This window comes from Condylura cristata, unplaced genomic scaffold (assembly GCF_000260355.1).
Source record: "Condylura cristata isolate star-nosed mole 26May11 unplaced genomic scaffold, ConCri1.0 scaffold00019, whole genome shotgun sequence".
Lineage (NCBI taxonomy): Eukaryota > Metazoa > Chordata > Mammalia > Eulipotyphla > Talpidae > Condylura > Condylura cristata.
This window is the reverse complement of record NW_004567120.1, coordinates 40,989,379-41,010,796: the sequence shown is the minus strand read 5'-3', so window position 1 is coordinate 41,010,796 and position 21,418 is coordinate 40,989,379. Positions and strand designations below refer to the sequence as shown.

The 21,418-nt window shown below is 59.9% G+C and overlaps 2 protein-coding genes across 6 annotated transcripts in view; one reads left to right on the top strand and one right to left on the bottom strand.

Moving 5' to 3' along the window:
- Positions 1 to 311: 311 nt before the first annotated feature.
- On the top strand, positions 312 to 18,593 carry CD99L2 (CD99 molecule-like 2). Its single transcript, XM_012727089.1, has 11 exons — positions 312 to 354; positions 530 to 595; positions 5,058 to 5,123; positions 6,613 to 6,681; positions 6,794 to 6,874; positions 8,556 to 8,615; positions 11,456 to 11,494; positions 11,768 to 11,887; positions 14,981 to 14,998; positions 15,501 to 15,566; positions 16,483 to 18,593. Exons 1-11 carry the CDS (start codon positions 312 to 314, stop codon positions 16,542 to 16,544), a joined length of 690 nt encoding a protein of 229 aa, XP_012582543.1. The 3' UTR covers positions 16,545 to 18,593.
- A 102-nt stretch (positions 18,594 to 18,695) lies between these two features.
- Positions 18,696 to 21,418, bottom strand: part of MTMR1 (myotubularin related protein 1) — a 33,279-nt gene continuing 30,556 nt past the window's right edge. For all 5 annotated transcript variants that reach the window (XM_004685865.2, XM_012727130.1, XM_012727131.1 and 2 more), the window contains one exon: positions 18,696 to 20,400. In XM_004685865.2, the coding sequence (XP_004685922.1) occupies positions 20,239 to 20,400 (162 nt within the window). In that variant the 3' untranslated portion in view covers positions 18,696 to 20,238. The remainder of the gene's footprint in view (positions 20,401 to 21,418) is intronic.

Genomic DNA, 21,418 nt, shown 5'->3' with positions numbered 1-21,418 from the left:
CAACCGTCCCTCTTCCCAGGTGCCACCCCAGCGGGCTCTCATGTCTGAGAATTTGCGCTGGAGAAGCAGCTGGGCTGGCTGCCCGCCTCAGTGGCAAGCTGTCCCGCCGGAGGCTCTGGCTGACCTGTGTCTTCCTGTGGCCTTCCCTGCTTGTCACACCTCCCCAGGTCACTGTGTGCAGCGCTAGCCCTAGGGGACACACCCCTTAATTTGCGCACCGGCTGTGAGCCCAAGAGTGACTGTTGGGAGAAGTCACAGTCTGCCCTTGGCTGCATCAGGGACGGGAGGGCCGGAAACCCACTTATGCCAACATGGCCGTCCACCCCAGCCCAGGAGAAAAATGGGCAGGAAAAGGTGAGGGGTGTGGCAGAAAGAAGAGCTCTCCGGGGTGCCGGGGCTAGCCATCACCCCAGGATCCAGGTGCCTAAAGGACTGTCATGGGCACCAAAGGCTCAGGGCCCATTTCTAGGTCAGCATCGAAGAGGTTTCCAGCAGCCTGACTCCTTCCAGTGAGTAACCTTCTGAGCAGCTGCCCGGACCCTCAACCTGGTGCTTCGGAGAGGGAGGATGTTCCCACCTGATCGGGCCAGCAATGGTGAGGTGACCCTCGGAGCGGAACGCCGGGATGGCACCTGGGGACAGGGGCTGCATTTTGTCTTGAGATGTGATCCGCACACCAGACTCGCCATTTTCAGGTCTTCAATCCAGCGCTTCCTGGTATACTCCCTAGCTGTGCAGCTACCAGTTCTAATTCTAGAATCTTTCCGCCACCCCAGAACCCTGTGCCCTTGGGCAGTGAGCCCTCTGGCCGCCAACCCCTGGCTTCAGCTCCATTTTTCTTTGGCTAAGGAGGTTCTGGCCCTCAGTGCTGACTTCCTCAGGCACCACAGTGCCCGCCCTCACCCCCTGCTTTGTGAGCAGCTGTCATGGCCCGTCCCCTTTCTGTGGGGAAAGCCAGCTTCAAGTCCTTCCATCAGCAAAGCGACTTAGGCCGTCTGTACACAATGAAAACTACCCCCCCCCTTCCGAATCAAGCTATTTGCGATGGGCCTACCGCACCAGCACGCTGCCCACACAGCGGACCGATGGCGCCGCAGCGCCTGCCCCCTCCGGCCCACTCAAGCGGCAGTGGCCTGAGACGCTTGTACCTGCCTTGCGGTGAAGCGCCGGCGTCAGCGTCCTCTCCCGGCCGCCTGAAGTTGACTCCTGACACAGTCAGAGCTCTGGCGGCAGGAGCTGTGTCCAGTCAGTGCCAAAGGGAAGCCAGTGCTCTGCTCCTGAGGTGGCTGGGAGCGCCCGCAGCACGACGACCACCTACGTAGAGGTGGAGAGCCGCGCCCATGAGGAGAGGGCTCTCAATCTAGATTGCGGCGACGAGCCCAAGCTGCGATCCCAGGGCATGGGGACGAGCCCCACTTAGCAAGTGAGGTTGGTGCCCGCCTCTGCAGGACGGGCCAGCTGGGACTGTGCCCCAGACACTGAGCGCAGAGCATGCCAGACACTTCCAGCAGCAGCAGGGCCTGAGTCCGCCTGGCGGGCTCGGGGCCCAGACACCCCCAGGTCCCAGCCGGCCGGTGGGGGGTGTCATGAGGTGCAGAGGCAGCCTGCTCGCTGAGCTCTCAGGCTCTGCTCCAAACGCGAGTTGCAGTTGTTCCTTGGTGTCCGAGGCGTTCAGGACCCCAGGGGTCCCCAAGTCCACAGATGCTCAGGTCCCTTCCAGTCAGCCCGACACGGGGGACCTAGCTGTCTGGAAAGAGAAAGCAGAGTCCAAGGGGGCCCCGGCACTTGAAGCTCAAGTGGCGCCAGCGAGACCAGGGCAGGCGCTCTGTCGAGGCCGGTAAAGGAGAGTCCCGGCGCCCTCAGTGGCTTTTCAGGCTTTTAATGCTGTCTGCAGCAGTTGTTGCTGGGCAAGCCTGCAGACTGGCAAGGCAGAGAGGCCAGGGGGCCGGGAGGCTGGCAGGTCTCCCAGCCCCAGCGAGTTTTCACTCCCTGGGCTCGCTCTGGCCTTCCCTTCCGGCCCCTCCTGGAGCCATTCTCCACTCCACTCTGCCGCACTCTGGCCTCTTCCCCCACCCTAATATGCTCGGCCTCCAGGTGTGTCCGCTCACGCTTGCCCACACCACGCTCCAGGAGCCCACGCTCCCAAGCGCCTCGTGCATCCGAGGCCGCAGGTGAGAGCCACGGACGGCGGCGGTGCAGAAGCCTGAGGGTCTCTGTTCACCCCACACCCTTGTCAATGGCACTTTGTTGAGGAAAGCGGGAGGTGCCACTGGCCAGGGAGCTGCCCAGCAGCGTGAGACCCCCAGGAAGTGTGGGCTCTTGAGCACCACAAGGCCCACATGGCTCAGGGTGCACTGGTGGTGTGCCTGTGGGCCCCATCGGAATGGGCAGCGCCTCTGTGGCCCACCAGTGCCCATGAAAAGGGCTAGGACTGCAAAATCTGAAAGTCAAAGATGTGTAGGGCAGGATTTGTTTCGGGTTTTTACCGAAAGCTGCTTCTACCTGCAAAGGAAAATGTAGACAAGAAGGGCCCTGGCCAGTGCGGCAGGCAGCGTGCCTGCACCAGGGGCCTCCTGGCGCGGCTTCTCTGAATCTCCCCGGCGAGGGTCTGGGGAGGCAGACCCAGTCCTGAAACCCCAGTAGGCAGCAGGCGCACTCCCTTCAGAGATGACGTTGCTCTTGGCATGAAACTCAGGTGCTGGCCATGCTGTGAGAACAGCGAGACTCTGGCCGTGTGGAGATGGCTTCGAGAATCACTGCAAACACGTGGGACCGGCCTCTTCGCTGCCAGGGCTGTGGCAGAAAGCACCGGGTCTGGGCCTGCTGCCAGCGGCTTGCCAAGAGCAGCACCGTCCAGGGGAACGCCGGGCAGCCCAGGGGACCCCAGCTGGCAGCTGTTGGCTGTGCCCAGCGTGGGGAGGGCGGGGGACCTTCATGTTGTAGGGTGCTGACTAGACCTGCTGAGGGGCGGTGGGCGGCTCTGTGCGCGGGCGGGCATCGAGCGGAGGCGGTGGACACCCTGGCGGGCTGGGCTTTCCGGTGCCGGAAGTTGGGGGTGGCCGATGAATCAGTCGCGAGAGGCTGGCGCAGCCGCACAGGGCTTGCTCGCTCCGGGGCAGATGTTTCCCGCGGGTGACTTGTCCTCACAGCCTCACCGTCCGCACCAGATCGCAGCCCGCGCTCCCGAGGCGCTCGCCCATCACAGTGGGTCAGGTGGCAGCGTGAGGGCCATTTGTGTTCCCTGCCCAAGGCACAAGCCCTCCCCGGGAAGGCCGACTGGGCTCTGTGCGTAGACCGGACAAAGGCCACTACCCCGCATGACCAGTGCAGCGGCGCTTTCTCCACCTGACGCCCAGCTTTGGGAAGTGGCGCCGGGGAGCGAGCTTGAGCCCCCGCCCAGTACTGAGGTGCAGGACTCGGCAGCCTCATGACTGCTTCCACTATTTGGGATACTTTCTGGGTTCACACCAGTGTTTGGGTATTTTGGTTCTGTGCCGCTGGCGCCGGGATTTCGATGGCAATGGCAGGTTCGACGTTGGCTTACGGGAGAAGACGCCGCCGGTCTTCCAGCGCATGCGCACAGCGTCTCTCCAGCTCTAATCTTTCAGTCTCAGTGGCGCATGGAAAAATGTTCTTTGTCGGCTATCAGGGAAATGCAGATCAAAGCCGCAGTGAGAACCCGTGATCGTATTGTCTCCGGCCTCTCACCAGCTCCGGGCGCCTGGCTGCTTCCCGCCTCTGGCACAGGCGGCCGCGTCTCCTGGGGGCGCACCCGAAAGTGGCTTTGGCGGGGCGTGATCGTGTAGTCTTCATTCTTTGCTTGAGAAGTCCCCACCTTTTCGCCATCGGGGCTGCACCGGTTCACAACCCCACCTTTGGGCCCGCACTATTTCTGGTCTGTTTCGTGGGCGCTGCTCTGGGGGCACGAGGGCATCTCCTGGTGCTTGTCATTTGCATTTCCCCAGGGATCATTTGTATGTCTTTGTAGCAGAAAGACCTAGCCATGCCCTCTATTTTGCAGTTCGGTTCTTGGGGTTTTTGCACCTTGCGTTGCAGGAGAGTACACACCTTGGCATGTTTCTCCCATTCTACAGATCGGCTTTTCATTTTATTGCTTGTTTCTTTCACTGTCCAGAATGTTTTCAGTTTTGCTTCTGTTGCTTATACTTGTGACCTCCTATTTAAAGAAAAAATGCCAGGATCAGTGTTAGTCAGTCCTCTGTTCCAGAAGATTTATGATTTTACATCTCACATTTAAATCTTCAATCCATTTTGAGTTCATTTCTCTTCCACGTGTAAGATGTAACCTTACAGTCAGGGAAACCCGCATCAGGCTATCAGCAGATTTCTCAGCAGAAGCCTGGTAGGCCATGACGGACGGGAATGGCATATTCAAAATGTTAAAAGAAAACTTCCGTAATCCACCACTCATGTACTTGTTTGTTCCGTCTCAGCGTTCACACACTGTGCTGTGCTTGGAAAGAATAATATGATTGTAATCTGCGGGGAACAGCGTGTGCGTCTGGAAGGAATGAATGATGGCCCAGTTCGACAGCAGCAGGGTCGGTCACCTGGGTGCACTTTGCAGACAGCTTCTCCTTCCTGCAGGCCCGCCTCACTCCTGTGTCGTCAGAGCTGCTGGTCTGGGAGCTGGGGCTGCGGGGCAGTATCTGGCCTGACAACAGGCGGAGCAGCCTTGGCGTCACCTGGGGTGCGGGAGGGGTGGTCTCGGCACCCGGGCTGTTTGGGCTCTGACCCTCCCTCCTAAGCGCCATTCACTGAAGAACACTCTCTGCAAAGCTGTACTTCATGCCCATGTAAATTGGTCCTTCCACCTGGTGGCTGTTTCTTTGGTTTTGTCGGGCATAAGTTGTTTCTGGAAGGAAGTCGAAACCTCGGCGTGGCTTCGGCTAATTTCGTCTGGAGGCGATACCCTCGTGACGCTCTCTTAAGAAAGATGACTTTTGCAAGACCATATTTCAGTATTATTTTGTTTCATGCAAAGAGAGAATTTTACAATGTTTTTTTTTTCCTGTGTTTTGTTTTCTAATATTTAGCATCCGGGGACTTTGGTGATGGCCTCAATGTGGAAGGTAGATTGAAAGAAGGTTTCACATTAAAGCGTGAGTAGTACATCAAATTAAACTATAAAAAGCAAACGACGGGAAGTGCATGGGACTATGGTGATGGCACACAGGTGACTCGGTGATGGGAAACCCACGGGGATTACAATTGAGATGAAAAAAAAAACGTACAAAATGATGTAAAAATAAGCTATTATATTATATATATATATAAAAAAACCAAACAACTATATGATGGATTTACCAGACCCACACAGAACTTACAGCTTGAAGGTTCATATTTAGCTGCAAGGTCACACACGTGTCATGTCAGCCAGTTGTGTCACTTTCCCACCACATCTGGCAAGAAGCCCTGTCCCCACTTGATTTATCACCAGGCCCCCCCCGCCCCCCCCTCAGCCCCTCTGATTGCCCCTCTGTCTGCCTCTCTGTCTGCATTCTGGACTTTCCCAGACCTGGATGCACATCAGTGTCACTGTTGGGCTGCTCTCACGCCCCGCCACCTCCCACTCTTTTTTTCCTGTCCTTCATCACCTCACATCACCCACAGTGCCCTCCTGTGCGCAGTCACTGGAGAAGTCACTCTTGGAGCGTATGCAGGCCTTTCGGGCGCGCCTTCCTGATGCGTGCGTGAGCACGGCCAGGCACGTTAGGCCATCGCTCTGAAGCACCACTCTTTAACTCTTGTAATAGCTTTCCTTTCAGAGTCTGTTAGTAATAATTATTTTTTCTTCAATCTATTTTATCTGATAATAGTATCTGCACAGGCCACTCTCCGTGGCTGACATCTGCGTAGTATCTGCCTCTGTCCATCCTTCATCTTCAGCCAGTTTCTATCTTTGCAGCTTGTTGCCTGAGCTGCTGATAATTCAGTGGTTGCCGTGCGGAAGTTTGCCCACCTCAGCTGTACCTGTCCCCATGGCTTACATTTCCGGTCCCTCTCTACCTCCAGCTGCAGGGACAGCTGACAGTGTATTCTTGACATTTACGAAAAGAAGCTATTGAGAACTCACACGTGCCATGTAGCTGACGTGGAAGGAGTTCTTATCTCTAGAGCAGTCTGGTTGATCCCAAAGACCTAACACTTGTAACAGTCACCACACTGAATAGAATTCTGTGTGCATGGCTTTCAGCCACATTCAGTTTGGGGGACACTCCCCTACGAAGCTGGGACCATAACTTTGCCCATCCCTGGGGAGTATCCGCCATGGTCATGCTGCCAGGCTGGCAGTGGCCGAACTCTGCAGGGCCACACCGACGCTGCGGGAGCCCTTGGGCCCCTGGCCGTGTCCCGCACACCTGGACTGAAGCTCTCGCCCCGCTGCCATGCCCTGGAGAAAATGAGCAGAACCCAGCCCTTTGAACCTTGTGCGTGTCTTGGCCATCCTGGGAGGGACTCTCCAGAGGCCTTAGGAGGGGCCTTGAGGAGCGAGCTAGGAGCACTGTGCTCGTGACACGAGCTCCCGGGTCATAAGGTGGCTGCTGTGCCTGGATGTAAATGTGCTCTCTCGCTGCCTGCTCCCCTCAGAGAGAAGGGACTATGTCACCACCACCACCAAGAGGCCAGGGACGACCAGAGCTCCTGCAAGGCCTGAAGGTAACACGGCCATCCTGAGGGGGCGCCAGGGCGGAGGGCCCCTGGGGGTGAGATACCTGTCCAGGTGAGATACCTGTCACGGGGCTAATTGTTTTCTCGTTTGTGCACGAAGATGACTTCAACCTGGCTGATGCCTTGGATGATGGAAACCACCGAGACGACGGCCCGAGGAAACCGAGTGGTGGAGGAGGAGGTGAGTGGTAGCTGGCAGGAAGCCCTGGCCGGTCCTGGATCTCTGGTAGCTGCCATAGTCCATGGTGCCACTCGCAGCCCGGCAGAGGTGGGGCCACGGGACAACCGTCAAACCACGGGTCGCAAACATTTGCTGTAAGGGCCCTTTAGCTACTGAGGACCTCAATAGCTTTGGCTTACGTGGGTCATCTCTACCACCAGGGGCCATCTTGGAGCCAAAGTCAAGAGCAAGCATTCGATTTTTTTGCGCACATTTGCAGATTTCTATCCTGTCTCTGGGAGGAGGAGCTGGACTCCATCTCCTTTGGCATCACTTGCTGTGACGTGTACTGGGGAGAGTCGATGAAGAGGCTGCCCCACACAGACAGCGCTGGCAAAGGCCACGCACACGCTCTGACGCGATGCCAGCGGTGTGAGCCTCGTGCAGGCTGCATGCAGCGAGGGGCGCAGCCGCCCCCGCCGGGAGTTCTGCTGTCTCACAGCGACGCCCGCGCAGCCCTCTTGCTCCTCAGGGCCTGCTTTCCCATCGAGGTTGGGGAGCACTGGGCCATCGCTCACCGGGAGGCAGAGCGGCTGGAAGATGGTCCAGCGTGGTACTGCCGCTGCAGGTGGCAGGACAAGTTCACATTTGCGAGCTTTGCCACCGTTCTCTCGAGAAAGATCTCCGTATTGGGAAGCTGCTAAGCTCACAGTAGTAGACGTGGATTTTTGAAATTCTGTTTTTTCTTGAACTCTCACCACTGGCCACGAATGCTGCCCGCGGCTTTCCTGGAAGTGGAAGCCCGATCGCAGCCACTGTCCGGAAACCTCTGCCACATGTCCTGGCCGCACGTTGTGGGGAACTGTCGTTTGTCCATCGCCGGCCATTCTTCCTGCTGACAGAGGCCTCCCCTGCCACAGGGAGTGAGCCAGCCTAGCAGCGATGCGGGCGCACGCATGCTCCGGGGTGATGCCGGCGCTCTCCACACACCTGCTGTCAGCACGCAGAATGTTCTAAAAATCAGTTTACTGTTTCCCTTGTGGGCTCTTCAGTGTGGTGTGAGAAACGACCCCATGCAAAGCGAGTGGAGAGCGCGCTCGCTCTTTTACTGAGTGCCTCCATTTGCTGCATGAGGTCTTCCCAGGACAGCTCAGCAAGTCTTCCCTTGAGGCTCACCTCAGGGTGTTGGCCAGGTGTGGCCAGGTGTCGGGTGTCAGTTGACACTGGGCTCTCTTCCAGGTTAGTGAGGTGGCTGGAGGATCACCTTTGCCTTGCCGTGCAGGTGCCATGAGCTTCAGCCTCAAGCTTTTGTCAAGGCCAGCAGTAGAGAGACAGGGTGAGGGGGGTGGCAGCACCTCTGTTGTGTCCAGGCTGAGTTCGGGAAGGTTCGACTGTCTTGTAGAAGCCTCACCTGATTAAATCAGGCCCACCTACGTTAATCTGTCTGTTGAATAATGCAGCATTGAACTGACTGGGAGCCTGACCTCCCAGTGCTGACCTCCGTCCCTCATGACAGGTGCTTTGTGCTCTGGTCACGGTCCCTCCGCCATCCTGACGGCCTGTAACACAAGGCGTGGGCTCCCACAGTCCTCAAGGACATTCTGGGGGACAGCAGCTTTCTGGGGGTACTAGGCACATGAACAAAGTTTATGTTGGTGAACAGTGCTTTTTGGCCTTGAAATGTCTATTTTGTTTTCTCCAGGAATTACAGACCAGGATCTTGAAGACATATTAGGGGATTATAAGCCCGACAAGGGTAAAGGTAGGAACAGCGACCCCCGTTCTCATTAAAACGTGATCGCATGCCCACAGGTTGACTGAACTGTCTGGCTCAGCCTCTGGATAACAAGTTCCCAGACACCCCTGCTTGAAAGTTGGGGCTCACCTGGAATGACGGGGGCTGTGGAGCTCGCCGTGGCCCTTACAAGCCATTCGGAAGAGCCATACTTCTCCCTGTGGCTCCTGTGGCCGCGTGCTGCACGGGTTAAGGTCTCTGTCCCGCAGAAACGCCGGTGACAGTCCCTGGGCCGGGTCCCTGGGAACAGCCCTGAAGCCAGGTCCTGCCACCCTTGGGGTAAGAGCAGAATTCACGGTAAGCAGCATTTTAGCAAGAGACCCACAGCAACTCAGGCATCTTTTGAAAGATTTTTTTAAATTTTGAAAGTTTGACTCCTGAGACGTTGTGAAGATTGCTCAGGAAGCTTTGCAGTACCCTCACGCAGCTCCCCGTGAGGAGGTACCGCGCCCTGGTGCACACTCACTGCCTCCCGCAGCTGGCGCCAGTGCCCCGTCCAGTCAGTGCAGAGCTCGCTCAGCACCCACGGCGTGGCCTGCTCTCACTGTGTGTGTGGTGTGTGCGTGCGCATCCTGGCATTTCGGTCACGTCAGGTGCCGTAACGTGGAGGAAGGATGCACCCCTGTGCCGTATTAACCGTTCGGCGTCACTCTTCTCCCAGATATTTGCGGTTCTCCCTAAACTGCCCTTTTATTTTTAATGTAAATTTAAATTTTCAGCTTCCCACCATAATAAAGGCTGCGGTTGGATGCTAGCAAGGAGCCAGTGCTAGCCAGACTGGACGGGGCCGAGCAAGTTCTGCTTGTCCTTTGTGAGCGTTGCTGGCGCTTGCCCCAATGAGTGGGGGTTGTCCCCATGGGTGCCCCGTGGGTGGGGGGTGCCCTATGGGTTCGGGGTACCCTATGGGTACCCACAGGGAGTGCCCTGTGGGTGGGGGTTGCCCCGTGGGTGGAGGGTGCCCCATGGGTGGGGAGAGTCCCTGTGGGATGGGGACTCACAGCCGCCCTTCCCGATGGCGGGCGGGCTGGTGCTGGGTGGTGGCTGTTCCCTGCCAGTCCACAACAGGGACCCATGAGTCCTGCTTTCCAGACGGTCTCGTGTCGCGTAGAAGGCTCTAAGTTCTCTAAATGAACTCACAGGTGTCAGGAGAACATGGGACATTTAAAGGGCAAACCCTGCAAATTAGCCAATTACTCCTGGGTGACAAAGGGTATTTCCAGATGGTGAGGTGAGGGCCGTGGTGGCGTGTAGGCACGCGCAAGTGCAAGGCTGAATGACATGTCTGGGCGTGGGTCCTTATTAAAAGTACATGTTTTGGTAAGGGGAAGTGCTAGGGAGTTCTTTAATTAGGCTCATATTTGAACTTCTCTTGTACAGAGTAATCAGCGCAACTGATTGTTAGCGCAACTCACAGCCGCCGTTGCTCTGGGTGTCAGCAAGGGGAGTGGGGGAGGGTCTGGCCGAACGGACAAACGGGAGCTGCAGCGGCCTGAGCAGCCCGCGCCGAGACTCACAGGCGTGCTGTTGCGCTGCCGAGACAGACGCCTCGCTGAAGTCAGTGGCTTCTCCAGCACAGAGAGCCCCGGTTAACTCGTCTGTCTGCAGCCTGGCGTGTCGGCCCTTGGCTCAGCTGCACTGTGCCTGTCCCAGGCAGCAAGACGCTTTGCCGGCGAAAGGCGACACACAGCTCTGCGCGGCCAGAGCCGGGGTCTGCGGCTGCTGTGGAAACTGTGGCCCCACCGCGGCGGGCGTATAGCAAGGCCCTAGCCCCGGGGGCCCCAGTGCTGTGAGGACCCCCTGGCTTTAGGAACTGCGGTCATGCCCACCACCGCTGGAGCGGCCTGCCGCCCCTCCGGCCCGCACCCTCCTCCCCGCCCGCGGCCCTGCTCTGTTCACTGGCTCCAGCGCTTCGTTTTCGCCTCTCCCAGCGCCCCATCTTTGAGCATCTTTTCTGTTTTCCTTCGGTCAATTCTGCTCGTGGATTCTCCCCGTTTAAAACGTTGACTTTTATATCATCGGATATACATCTTTTCTGAGGTCTGTGAATTTGCAAATGTTTTCTAGCCTGTGGCTCTTCTTTCCTTTTAAGAGCTCGGGGAACAGAAGCATTGTTGTGGAACTCCGTTTTTCGAGTTTTGCCTGTAGGGACCTGTGTTAGGCTGTTTTCGAACACTCGGGGTCGTGAGGAATGTGTGCCGTGCTGGCCTGTGAGACTTTGATCACTCCAGCCTTCACACGCCACCTCTGCCTACGTCCGGTCCGCCTGTCTGTGACGTGAGGCAGCGGTTCTCCGTCCGATTGTGCCGCCACCGCTTGCCCACAAGCTCACCCTCTCCCCGTTGACTTGTCTCGGCTCCTGGGCCCCAAACCCATGCGCCGTGAGTGTGAGGCCTCTTGCCGGACGCTCTGTTCTGCTCCCCTCGCTGCCAGGGCGCTCTCCAGCGCCCACCAGGCTGTCTCTGCGGATGTGTGCTGAGCCTCAGGGCTGTCGCCAAGCACGGCTTTCCCAGTGCTGAGTGCGCCGTGTGTTATGCACCCCAGGACTTGTCCAGTCCCTCCGGGGTGCAGCCTGTGGAGGGCCAGGAGGCGAGATGTCCCTGGGACACCCCTGGAGCTCCGCCTACACCCTGCAAGGCGCCGGGCTCAGTGGGCCCTTGTGGCCCACGCTCCACCTGGGACGACCACGCTTCATTCCATCTGGAGGCAGGGGTGAGGGTGAACCCTGGTTCCCTCACTTCCCTCCGGAGACCTCAAGACGGAGTACGTCAGCAGAGGACACCCACTAAGCGCTTGTGTCCTTTCTGCAGGTGATGGCAGGTACGACGGCAACGATGGCACTGAATCCGGTGCGTTTCCACTGGGAGCCCCGCCCCGGGGCACCCCGCCCCGCCAGAGGGACACATTGTGTCAGGACTGAACTGTGAAGTTGGGGTCCCCGGGGCGCTGCTTGACGGCTGTGTGGGCCTCAGTAGGGAGCGGCCGCGCTGCCTCCATGGCCCCTGCCCAGCTGCTCCTGTCGGCCTGGGCAGCGCTCGAGACCTGGGTGGCCTGGGGGGGAGGTCGGGGGCTGGGCCTGGGGGGCCCCACCGCCTCTCCTCATCTCCCTCCCTGTCGCGCAGGCATGTCGGCAGAGACGGGCACCATCGCCGGCGTGGCCAGCGCACTCGCCATGGCCCTGGTGGGCGCCATCTCCAGCTATGTGTCCTACCAGCAGAAGAAGTTCTGCTTCAGCATTCAGCGTAAGTGTGGCCCGCGGGGCTGTGCCCGGCGCCCGGAGCTCGCATGGGCAGGGAGGGGAGGCGCAGACCTGGGCAGCTGCCCGGGCAGCCACGTGGGAGGGCCATGTCTCGGGACGTCTGCAGGGGAGGTCTCCGCCGAACCGAAGCTTCCAGCCAGCCTGGAAGGAGGGCAGGCCGGACACGATGCCCCTGCCGTGTCCCGGGCTCCTGCTCCCAGAGGCGACCCGAGGCTTCTCTTCCAGTAGAACAGGAGGAGCCCGGGGGTCCCCGACTGGTCTGGGACGTCACCCAAGGGGCGCAGAGTCTCCAGAGGCCCTAGGTCGGCCAGCGCTGTCCTGCTCCGGAACCTTCTGTGTCAGATCCGAGGTGCCAGTGCCGGGCGCCCTGCTCTTGCCCCCAGGAGCTAGAAAATCTTGAAGTCCAGTCAGTACAGGACGTTTCCAGAAGTAGGACCCAGCGGAGAGCCACCCCGCCCCCACGCGCCGTTCTGCTGAGAGCGCTCTGGGCCTGCACGGCTGCGAGGCCACAAGTAGGGGCACAGTGACCCTGTGTGGGAGCACCTGAGGGTGCTGTCGAGGGCCCGTCGAGGGTGAGCAAGCCCACACTTGCTGTTCCCACAAGCACGGCGTTCTGGCTCGCTGGGTGTTTCTGGCTCGGGGTTGGTGATTTCCAGGTCACGGGACAGAACCCGACTTGGCCAGTTTTCCTGTTTCCTGAGGTTGGGGCGTCACCTGTACAACTTCCCTGCCCCTTCTGTCCCAGAGCTGACCTTGCTAGAAAGCTGGGCACTGCTGCAGCGCTTGGAGCGTGGGTGTTGCTGTTCGCCAGCCATTTCAGCATCTGCTCTCGGCTGCCAGTCTGGAGCAGGGCTGCTGGCACATCCCAGTGTGCACCCCTGTTCTTGGCCGAATCACCTTAGTCCAGAAGCTGGGTCGTAGGGCGGCATGGACGGTCGGGAGGGCAGAGCTGGAGGCTGGGTTCTCCTTAGCGCGCTCCCTGCCAGCTCAAAAGCAAAGGGCCCACGGAGCTTAAACAAACACTTGTGCAGGCCAGAAGCCCAAGACCAAGAGGTCAGCCGGCTGCGTGCTTCTGGACACGAGGGGAGGACCCTTGCTGCATCGTCCAAGTCCCGCGGGCCCCAGGCCTCCCCTGGCTATGGCGCCGCCCTCCAGTCTGCCTTGGTCCTCACATGGCTTCTATGTCTGTGTCTCCACTCTCTGTTGAGGACACTTGTCACTGAACTCCGGGCCAGGTCCAGCATGATCAGTCACACCCCCAGGACGCCGTCTGAATAAGGCCGTAGTCAGGTTGCAGGCGTGCGGACGTGCAGTCCCCAGTTACCAGGATGGCTCATATGGAGGCAGGCATCGGGCCTTCCCAAAGCGCATCTGGTGCAAGTGAAATTACTTCAGAGCTGGTCCTTGGCGCTGGTATGGGCTGTCCAGGCGCCTGCTGCCGGAGGGGGCGCGCCCCAGAACCCTCGTCTTCAAGACAAGGAGATGGGGCCTCCAAGGGCTGGGAACGGACATCCTTCTGCCCGAGAGCAAGGGTAGGATGGGGCGCACAGAGGCGTAGAGGGAGAAAGGCCAACTCCTGTCCCGAAGCAGGCGTCGGAAGTCTGCCTGCCTGTCTCTGTGGGGCATTAAGGTAAAATGAAAAGACATTTTCACACTTGCTCCCTCAGACCAAGAGGCGTGAGGTTTTGCAAATCGGATTAGCTGTAGAGGCAAATCGCAGGTGGGAGCATAGAGGCTGTGGTGTGAAAGTGGAACAGTTTCTACGGTGTTTGGGTGCGAATAAACCAAACGCGGGGCCGCTGATGACTGGCAGGTGCGGATGTCACCTCTTGGGGCCACGGCTCAGGTGTGGGCCTCACCGCGCAGGGCCGGGGGTGCTGAACCTGATGGTGGGGGTCCTGGCCAGGGGCCCCGCTGCATCATGCTGCCTGCAAGGCTGATGGCGCCCCAGAAGTTTGGGGCCAGGGCAGCAGGTCCCTCCTCAGCCCTCACAGACTTCACACTGCACCCCACCCTCTGGAGTCCCCCTTCCGTGACGGGTACCTCCCCCCCCCCCCCCCCCCGTCTTCAGGGTGCCCATGACGCCATTGCTACAGCCACACCTCCAGGGTTCCTGCACTAGCACCGACATCCCTGGTGGCCACAGAAGGGAACTGAGTATGGTGTGGCCCCCAAATTCGAGAAGTTCTCCCTTGTTTGTACATCTGCTCCCCGAGCTTACCAGCATGCCACATTCTCTGGGGAATTTGTAAATTGTCCCCACCCATCTTCGTGGCCTCCCTCACAAATCCCACCTGTCCCCTGGGTCTTCTCCCCCTATCAGTGGGTTCCTGGATCCTGGGATCACCACTGCCATGGCCCCTGCCAGGCCAGGGCCAAGGTCTCTTCCTCTGTCTGGAGGGTTCCACGCCCCCCCCCCCCATCCTTCCACACCTGCCAGCAGCACACAGCCTGTAGCCAGAGGGCCTGTTTCAAACGCTGGCTGCGCTGGACACTCTGGGTCCGCTCCTCTCGTCAGGGCGTGGCCATTGGGCGCGGCACTCAAAGTCCCCACTGTGTCTGCACTTTCTTGGCTGCCAGACTCTGGGCGCGGGCCTGCTGCTGCCTCCCACATCTTGCCTCTCCTTGCACTGCCCCAGAACCAGGCCACCGCCCAGGAAGGCTCCAGGCCTGGCCTGCGAGGCCACAGCGCCCCCTGCCGACCGGGCCCAGGGCCCACAGTGTGTGATTGGGCTGGTCCTTGAGGGATTGTGGGCTCGACAGGAACCGTCTGGCCCATCAGCCTAGGAGGCCTGTGGATGTGTGGGGTGCTAACCCCCTGAGAAGCTGTCCACAGAGTGGCCCTGGGGGAGGGGTGCAGAAACCGCATGGCAGCCTCTGGGAGCTACAGGGGTGGTTCCCACCGGCACTCAGGGCCCCCAGCCTCTGCTGCCACCCAGGAGGCCTGGGCTCGGGGTGGGGACGGGCCTCCCCTGCCTTGGCCCTAAGTGCGGGGGTCAGCGCGGCCCAGACAGCTGGGTGCTGTCGCCGGGCAAGTTCTCACTCCAGGGTGCTAAGCCTTGTGTCTTGCCTTCAGATGCAGCAGAAGGTCAAGGTAACCATGTGCTCTTCTTATTCCCCTTGCTTTGGCCTCCCCTCACTGTCCATCTGCCCGCCCCACCCTGCTTCTCACCACTCTCCCCTCTCCAGCATTCACCCACCAGCGCGCAATCTTAGCCCCTGACCCGACCCACAGGAGCACGCGGGCCGCCAGCACAGCTGCGCGGGGCCTGGGGTGGGGCCCATCCGCACCCAGGTGCCCACTGGCGGTCGTCCCAGAGCGGGGACATGGCCCAGTGGCCTCCAGGTCGGCTCAGGGCGCTGAGACGGCCTCTCCAGACCCACTGCCTGCCCCGCTTTGCAGGGATGGGCCAGCTGCCCTTTCCTGGCCCCGGAGCCCGGCCAGCGCTTGGGCCTGAGGTGCAGGGTGCAGGCTCGGGGTTCCTGCGGGAAGCACTGCTTTTTCGCTGCCATGGAGGACTTGGTGAGGAGTTCCGGGTCACGGCAGGGGACCCCTCCGTGCCTGTCTTCACTAACCCACCCTTCGCCCTTTGCAGAGGGGCTCAACGCAGACTACGTGAGGGGGCAGAACCTGGAAGCCGTGGTGTGTGAGGAGCCCCAAGGTGAGGACTTCTCTGCCACTGGCCCGTACCGAGTCCCTTTGCTTGGGGAACACCATGCTGTCTGTTGCCAGATTTGCCAGCCAGAGGGGCCCAGGGGCCCCGCACTGTCTGACCAGCCAGACTCCAGCCTTGTGACATCAGTGACTCTGGAGCTGCAGCCTGGGCATCTGGGCCTCGTGGGCTCCGCCTCTCAGCGCTTCAGCTGAAGCCAAGCTCCAGGCCCATCTGCACCCGTCTGTGAAAACAGACGCGTCTGCAGAGTCCCACACAGGCATGGGCGTCTTAGCCCGGACCCCCAGTCCACTGCTTGGGAACTGCCTCAGACAAGAGAGGGTTTGGTGAACACACTGAGTTCATGCCACCCCTAAGCGCCCACTTCAGGCCATCCAGCACTTTCTGCAGCAATTGGCACAATTGCTTCAGACCTGTGGCCTCCAGTGGCCAGCCACTCAAGGGAGGTACAGCCTGGCACCCCAGAACCCCAGGAGGGATGCCATTGGGGTGTTGGGGCACCACAGCCAGGACATGGGGCGGCCAGGGCTCCAGGCACCCTGTGTGAATTCAGACACGGGGAGGAGGCTCTGCACTGCCCTGAGCACATCCCTAAAATCCTCCTAGTTTTGGGCTCTTAGCACACCTGAACATCGTGGACACAGGCTGAATCTCAACAGAGAACGTGGCAGCTTACTCCGTGTGAGAGTGCAGCGTCACCTCAATAAGGAATGCAAATTGGTAGTAAAACAAAGTCCTCCTGCCAGCGGCCCCTGGGAACCTTCCCGTTAGACAGCCCAGGGAGGGGAGACCCGCCATGGTCTGAGGGACGCTGAGGGGGGCCTGAAGGAACAGTAGGCGCAGGCCCTTCCCCACCGGGTTGGTATGCGGATTCCAGCCCTGCTCACCCCCATTCTCCCTGCAGTGACCTACATGGCGCTGCCGTCCCAGGCTGCACAGCCGCCAGCCGAGTCGTCCCGCATCTGAGGCCTCGTCCCCACGGGCCCGCCGCCACACTGTACCTGCCACGCCCCCGCTTCTCCTCGAGGTTTCCTACGAGCTCGGGGCACCTGAGTTTGGTGTGCGTGCTGCTAAAGAAGTTGGTGTTGAAATCCAGGACCTGGGCCTCAGGGCACCACGTTCCCTGGGAGCCTGCAAGGAGTGAACGACCGGGCCTCAGGCGCCATCACGCGTACATGCGCTGGCGGTGGGGTGACTTCGGTCCTTCTGTTAGAGGAACTATAAGGAGCAAACTCCGAGCCAGTGAATGACGCTGAACAAACTCCACCCTTGGACGTCCTCCTGGATTGCAGCCCATCTCCCTGCTAACCAGGCCCCAGGTGCAGGGGACTACAACTCCCAGCATGCCATGAACCCGGCTCTCAAAACAGAGGGGCTGCTGGGAACTAGGGCCAAGCTGAGTGGCCGTGTTGACCTTAAAGGGCTGAATACGTGCGTGCTCTCTCGCTTTTCCAGCTTCAACTTGACTTTGGTGTCGGCTCAGATGGGATTAGTGGCAGGCCGTGTCAGCCAATGAATTGCTCACCTCCTTCTCACTCCTGTCACTAAGTCTCCTTAGGGTTTTCATCTCTCTGCATGCTTTTGGATCTTGTCCCGAGTCCGGGGAACCCCTACTTCCCCAGATTGCCCTAGGACCCTTCCAGTTCCTGGCGAGCTGACCCAAATGTGGGTTTCTCCTTCATTTAAGTATAAAATGAATGTGAGGTAGTGCCAGGCTGGATCAGGATGGAGAAGCTGCGACTCCCGGGCCTCAACTCCCATCTGACTCCACAGGCTGGGCACAGGCTCCAGGCTGACGCAGTGAGGTTTAGGAACCTTTTTTGTGGTCGAAGTGACTTTATGCTGGGGGAGAGGGGCTTCCTGCTCCTGCCACAGGTTCATTTTGCAGCGGAAGCCTCAGACATCAGGAGTGAAGACTGAGGCCTGCAGTATGCTGCTTATAAAAAGAGGGGCGGGTGAGGGGGAGGCAGATTGTTCAGTGAAATACACCTGTTTGGGCTGTCTCTGGTGACCTAGCCTGTTCTGATGACGAGCGTGGGGGGTAGCAGGACTGAGGCTGACGCTGTCTGGTTTGCAGTGCAGCAGTGCTGGTTTCCTGGTATGTTCCCTCTGGCTCACATGTGGTTGTATCCGGGCCTCTGCTCTCAGCGGTTGATCGAGTCTGTCACAGTGAGTTTGCAGTGTCAAAGAGCACTTCTGGAAGCATCATCCGCGTGGACAGGGAGGGCCCTAGCTCCAGAGCCTCCAGTGTCCCATCCTACACGGTGGCCCCCCTGCAAGCTGATGAGCAGCCCTGCTTGGAAAGGAAACAGCCACAGGCTGTGGGCCTACCCGACCAGGTCTGCCACAGCCAGTGCGCACCGAGGTAGGGCGTGGGCCAGGCCCACCCCTAGGCTCACCCACATCGGCCAGGGGCATATGTCGAAGGCTGTGGGCCCTGGAGGCAGTGAAGTGACCTCCAAGCGGGTGAGATGAGCCCACAGGGAGCTGCTAGCCTCAGGTGGGCCTCTTCTCCGCCCTCTCAGTGACTGTCATCAGCTTTCCTGGCCCAGTGGCCCCACCTTAGTTGCAGCTGGTGGCAGATTAGCCCACCTGTGGCCTGCTGAGGCAGATGTGGCCTCAGGGCAGGGAAGGTAGGCCCCCAGTCCTCAAATGCACATGTCACCCCTTTGCAAGAGGCCACTGAGGCCTGGTACAGCTGAGCGTGCATGTCGGTGCTGGGCGCAGCCTGGAGAGGGACAGGGACCCCAGGACCTGACGAGGGTGACCCACTGGGAGTGGTGCATTTCCATCCAGCCTTGGTAACCCCAAGGGCCACATTCCTTCTGGAGACTGGGGGTGACCTGGGCCCCTGAGGTGTGGGCCACAGGGTCAGGACCGCTACCTTGGGGTCTCCACTCTATCTTGTGGCCTTGACGACATCTCAAGGTTAACGGCATCTGAGCCAGATGATTACTAACTTGCTTTTATGATTAGTACCTGAACTAAATCCTTTAAAGGCACTTGGGCTGCCAAGCCCAGTTCACACATGTAAACCTTCGAGGCACATCTTCTTACTAATTTTCCCTCGAGGAGGAAAGAAACTCTACTGAGATACAGTGACAAGAGAAACAGACCTCGGAGCAAACACTTTAATTACAGGCTGAAATACGGTGCATCCGATGCAGCAAATCCAATATTGTACCGGTTTTTAAAAACCATAACGGGCCGACACCAGGACACTTACAGACAGAGGACAAGAACTGCCGAGGTCACAGCTCGACTTCGGGGAGGCGCAACGTCTGCGCTGAGATGGGGTGTCCATCCGCTGCTGCGCAGCTGAGCTGCGGTTCCAGGGTGCCCCCCAAGTGCTTACTTCAGCACGAGCGAGCCCGCCTTGCTGGAGTGGTTCTGGCAAGAGATCAAGTCTACACTGCATTTCCCAGGCCTAGTGCGGCTGCCAGATCGAGACCTGGGCGCGGACACGAGCCTTCACATGTGCTGGGAACAGAAGTCAAACTAGGATTCAACCATGATTCACAAGCAAATCCCCAGGTGATAAAAATGGAGAGCTGACTTTAAGTTACCCAATTGCCTAGGATAAATATGGAATTACACCAGAAAAGTTTTGTAAGAATCGGAAGGTCCCAAGTTGAACAGCTGTTCTAGGTCAGTGACTGCAAAATCCCCGAGCGCGGGGCCCTGCGAGGCGCTGGGCGCCCGGGCGGCTTCGTGGGCCTGACCCTGCAAGCTGCAGCGCCTCTCCGACCCCGTGCCTCCTGCCAGCGGCTGGCTGGGCGGCGGTGCCCAGCGCCAAGTTGGGCCGCAGCTGGGACAGCAGGAGCAGAGCCCAACCGGTGGCTGCCGGGCTCTTGGCCACGGTGGCCCCTCCGAATGCAGACATCCATGCTGTGGGCAGCAGCAGCAAAGGGTGAGCAGGGCGGTCGGCCAGCCCAGGAGGGGCAGGTGAGCCTCTCGGGGAGGCCAGCAGCTTGGCCCTCCGTCATGCTGACAATGGGCAGCCACCTCAGGGGTAAGGACCAAGGCGAGGTGAGGACAGAAGCCACTGCCACTAACACCACCACACGCAGGCCACGCGCCAATGTACCATGTAAAGGGGAGCCCCAGCGCAGGTGCAAAGAGCGTCTCACAGTCTGGTGAGCAGACACCTGCTCGGGTGGCCATTCTGAACCTAAAAGGACTTAGGAAAATAAAGGTATGTTTCTCTTATTAAAAATACCTTCTATGTACACGCCACTCGTCGGGGCCCCGGGCCCTGCCTGGAGATAAGTGCAGAACAGAGGGCCACTGGCCGCTTCCCACCACATACTTCATTCTGTAAGTTGTCTAGTGGGAACCAAGAGCTACAGGAAGCTATGGGCCAGCACAGGGCCCCAGAGCACAGCTAGTCTCCGGAGGCTTCTCTGGACAAGGGGAGGGCATGGTGGTGGCTCGAGAGGAAGCCGATGCCAGGGTCGATGGGGTGGGCGGCCAGCCTCTGAAAGCCGACAGGAGGGAGACGGAGCGCTCACAACACACAAAGCATCGACAGAGGGGAGCTGTCCCTGGCCACACAGGGGTCATGGCTGGAAGGCCCTTCAGATGCGGGGCCACCAGGCCTAATGCTAACAGACGACATCACGAGCGACGGCCCACGGCAGGTCCCTCTGCGCCTCCAGGGTCAGACCGAGGTGTGCACGGGAGTGACCGAGTGGGAAGGCGAGGAGCCCCGCTCGGAGGAGGACGAGGCACGGGCGGCCACCTCCCGCTGCAAGTCCTCCACCCTCTTCTGCAGCTCCGCACGCACCGCCAGCAGCTCCTTGAGGTTCTGGTGGATCGGCATCTGGGGGCAACACAGCTGGTTACAGCCTTCCCGGGCACTGTGTCACTGGGCGCCAGCAGCAGAGGGGCCTTGTGGGGCAGGCGCCTTTGCGGCAGGGCGGGCAGCACGTCTGCTCCGTGCCCAGGACCCCTAGTGGCAACGTGGACATACAGGGCCCTGCAGAGAGGTGCTGCGGGCCCCGGGGCAGGTGCGCCCTGCTTCCTGGTTGCTACGGCAGCTTAGAACTGCCCGGTGAAGGACGGGGTGCTGTGCCCGCGGAGACGCCAGCACCACCGGTGTGGAGCTGCTGGAAGGCAGATGAGGGCTCTGGACCCTAAGTCACTCGTGCCTACAGCTCTGCCATGGCCCCGGTGAGAGGACAGCAGGGCCCTGGCTCCGAGGCCCAGCTGGGAGCTGGCACCGGGCAGCGTGCTGCTGTTCTGGGCACACGAGCTGTGGCTGGGAAGACAGTTCTCCCCAAAACACCATCCTCACTGCGGGAGACCAGGGGCGAACTAAGGGCAGCAGGGCACACAGAGGGGCAGGCGGTCCGAGGGGTGAAATAACGTGCTCGCCCCACAGCCGGCTGGGCGGAACCTGGGAGCCAGCTTGTGACTCCAGTCAGAACTGACAGGAGGGGCCTGGCCAGATGCAGCCTCTTCCATGCGCTCTTTCACTCACTCAGCCACACCTGCAGGGCCCGAAGCAGTCTACGTGCTGCGGACATCCACTGAATCAGGCTCGGCCCCCGCAGTTTCCAGCTCGTGGTCTCGGGGGCAGCAGCCGCACACCAAGCCACCGCCTTTCTCTGTGAACACGTGTTGTTTGGAGGGCAAGCACATGGCCGCCCCGGCGCTGGGGGAGCGGGGGCTGAGGCGGGGCAGCTCTGGGAGGAGAGGCCACGGCCACCTAGCGGCAGGGGCGGCCACAGCACCCACCCGCAGAGGCAGTGCCAGGGAGGTGTGAGGGGGGCAGGTTCAGACGTTGACACTGGCGAGGCGGGAGTGCCAGGCGGCTCCACAAGAAGGGCGGTCGGGCG

Coding starts and splice junctions, on each gene's coding strand:
- CD99L2 (XM_012727089.1), top strand. CDS start 312: ATGGCCGTCCACCCCAGCCCAGGAGAAAAATGGGCAGGAAAAG. Junction 6,682..6,793: donor AGCTCCTGCAAGGCCTGAAG/GTAACACGGCCA, acceptor TTGTGCACGAAG/ATGACTTCAACCTGGCTGAT. Junction 11,495..11,767: donor CAACGATGGCACTGAATCCG/GTGCGTTTCCAC, acceptor CCTGTCGCGCAG/GCATGTCGGCAGAGACGGGC.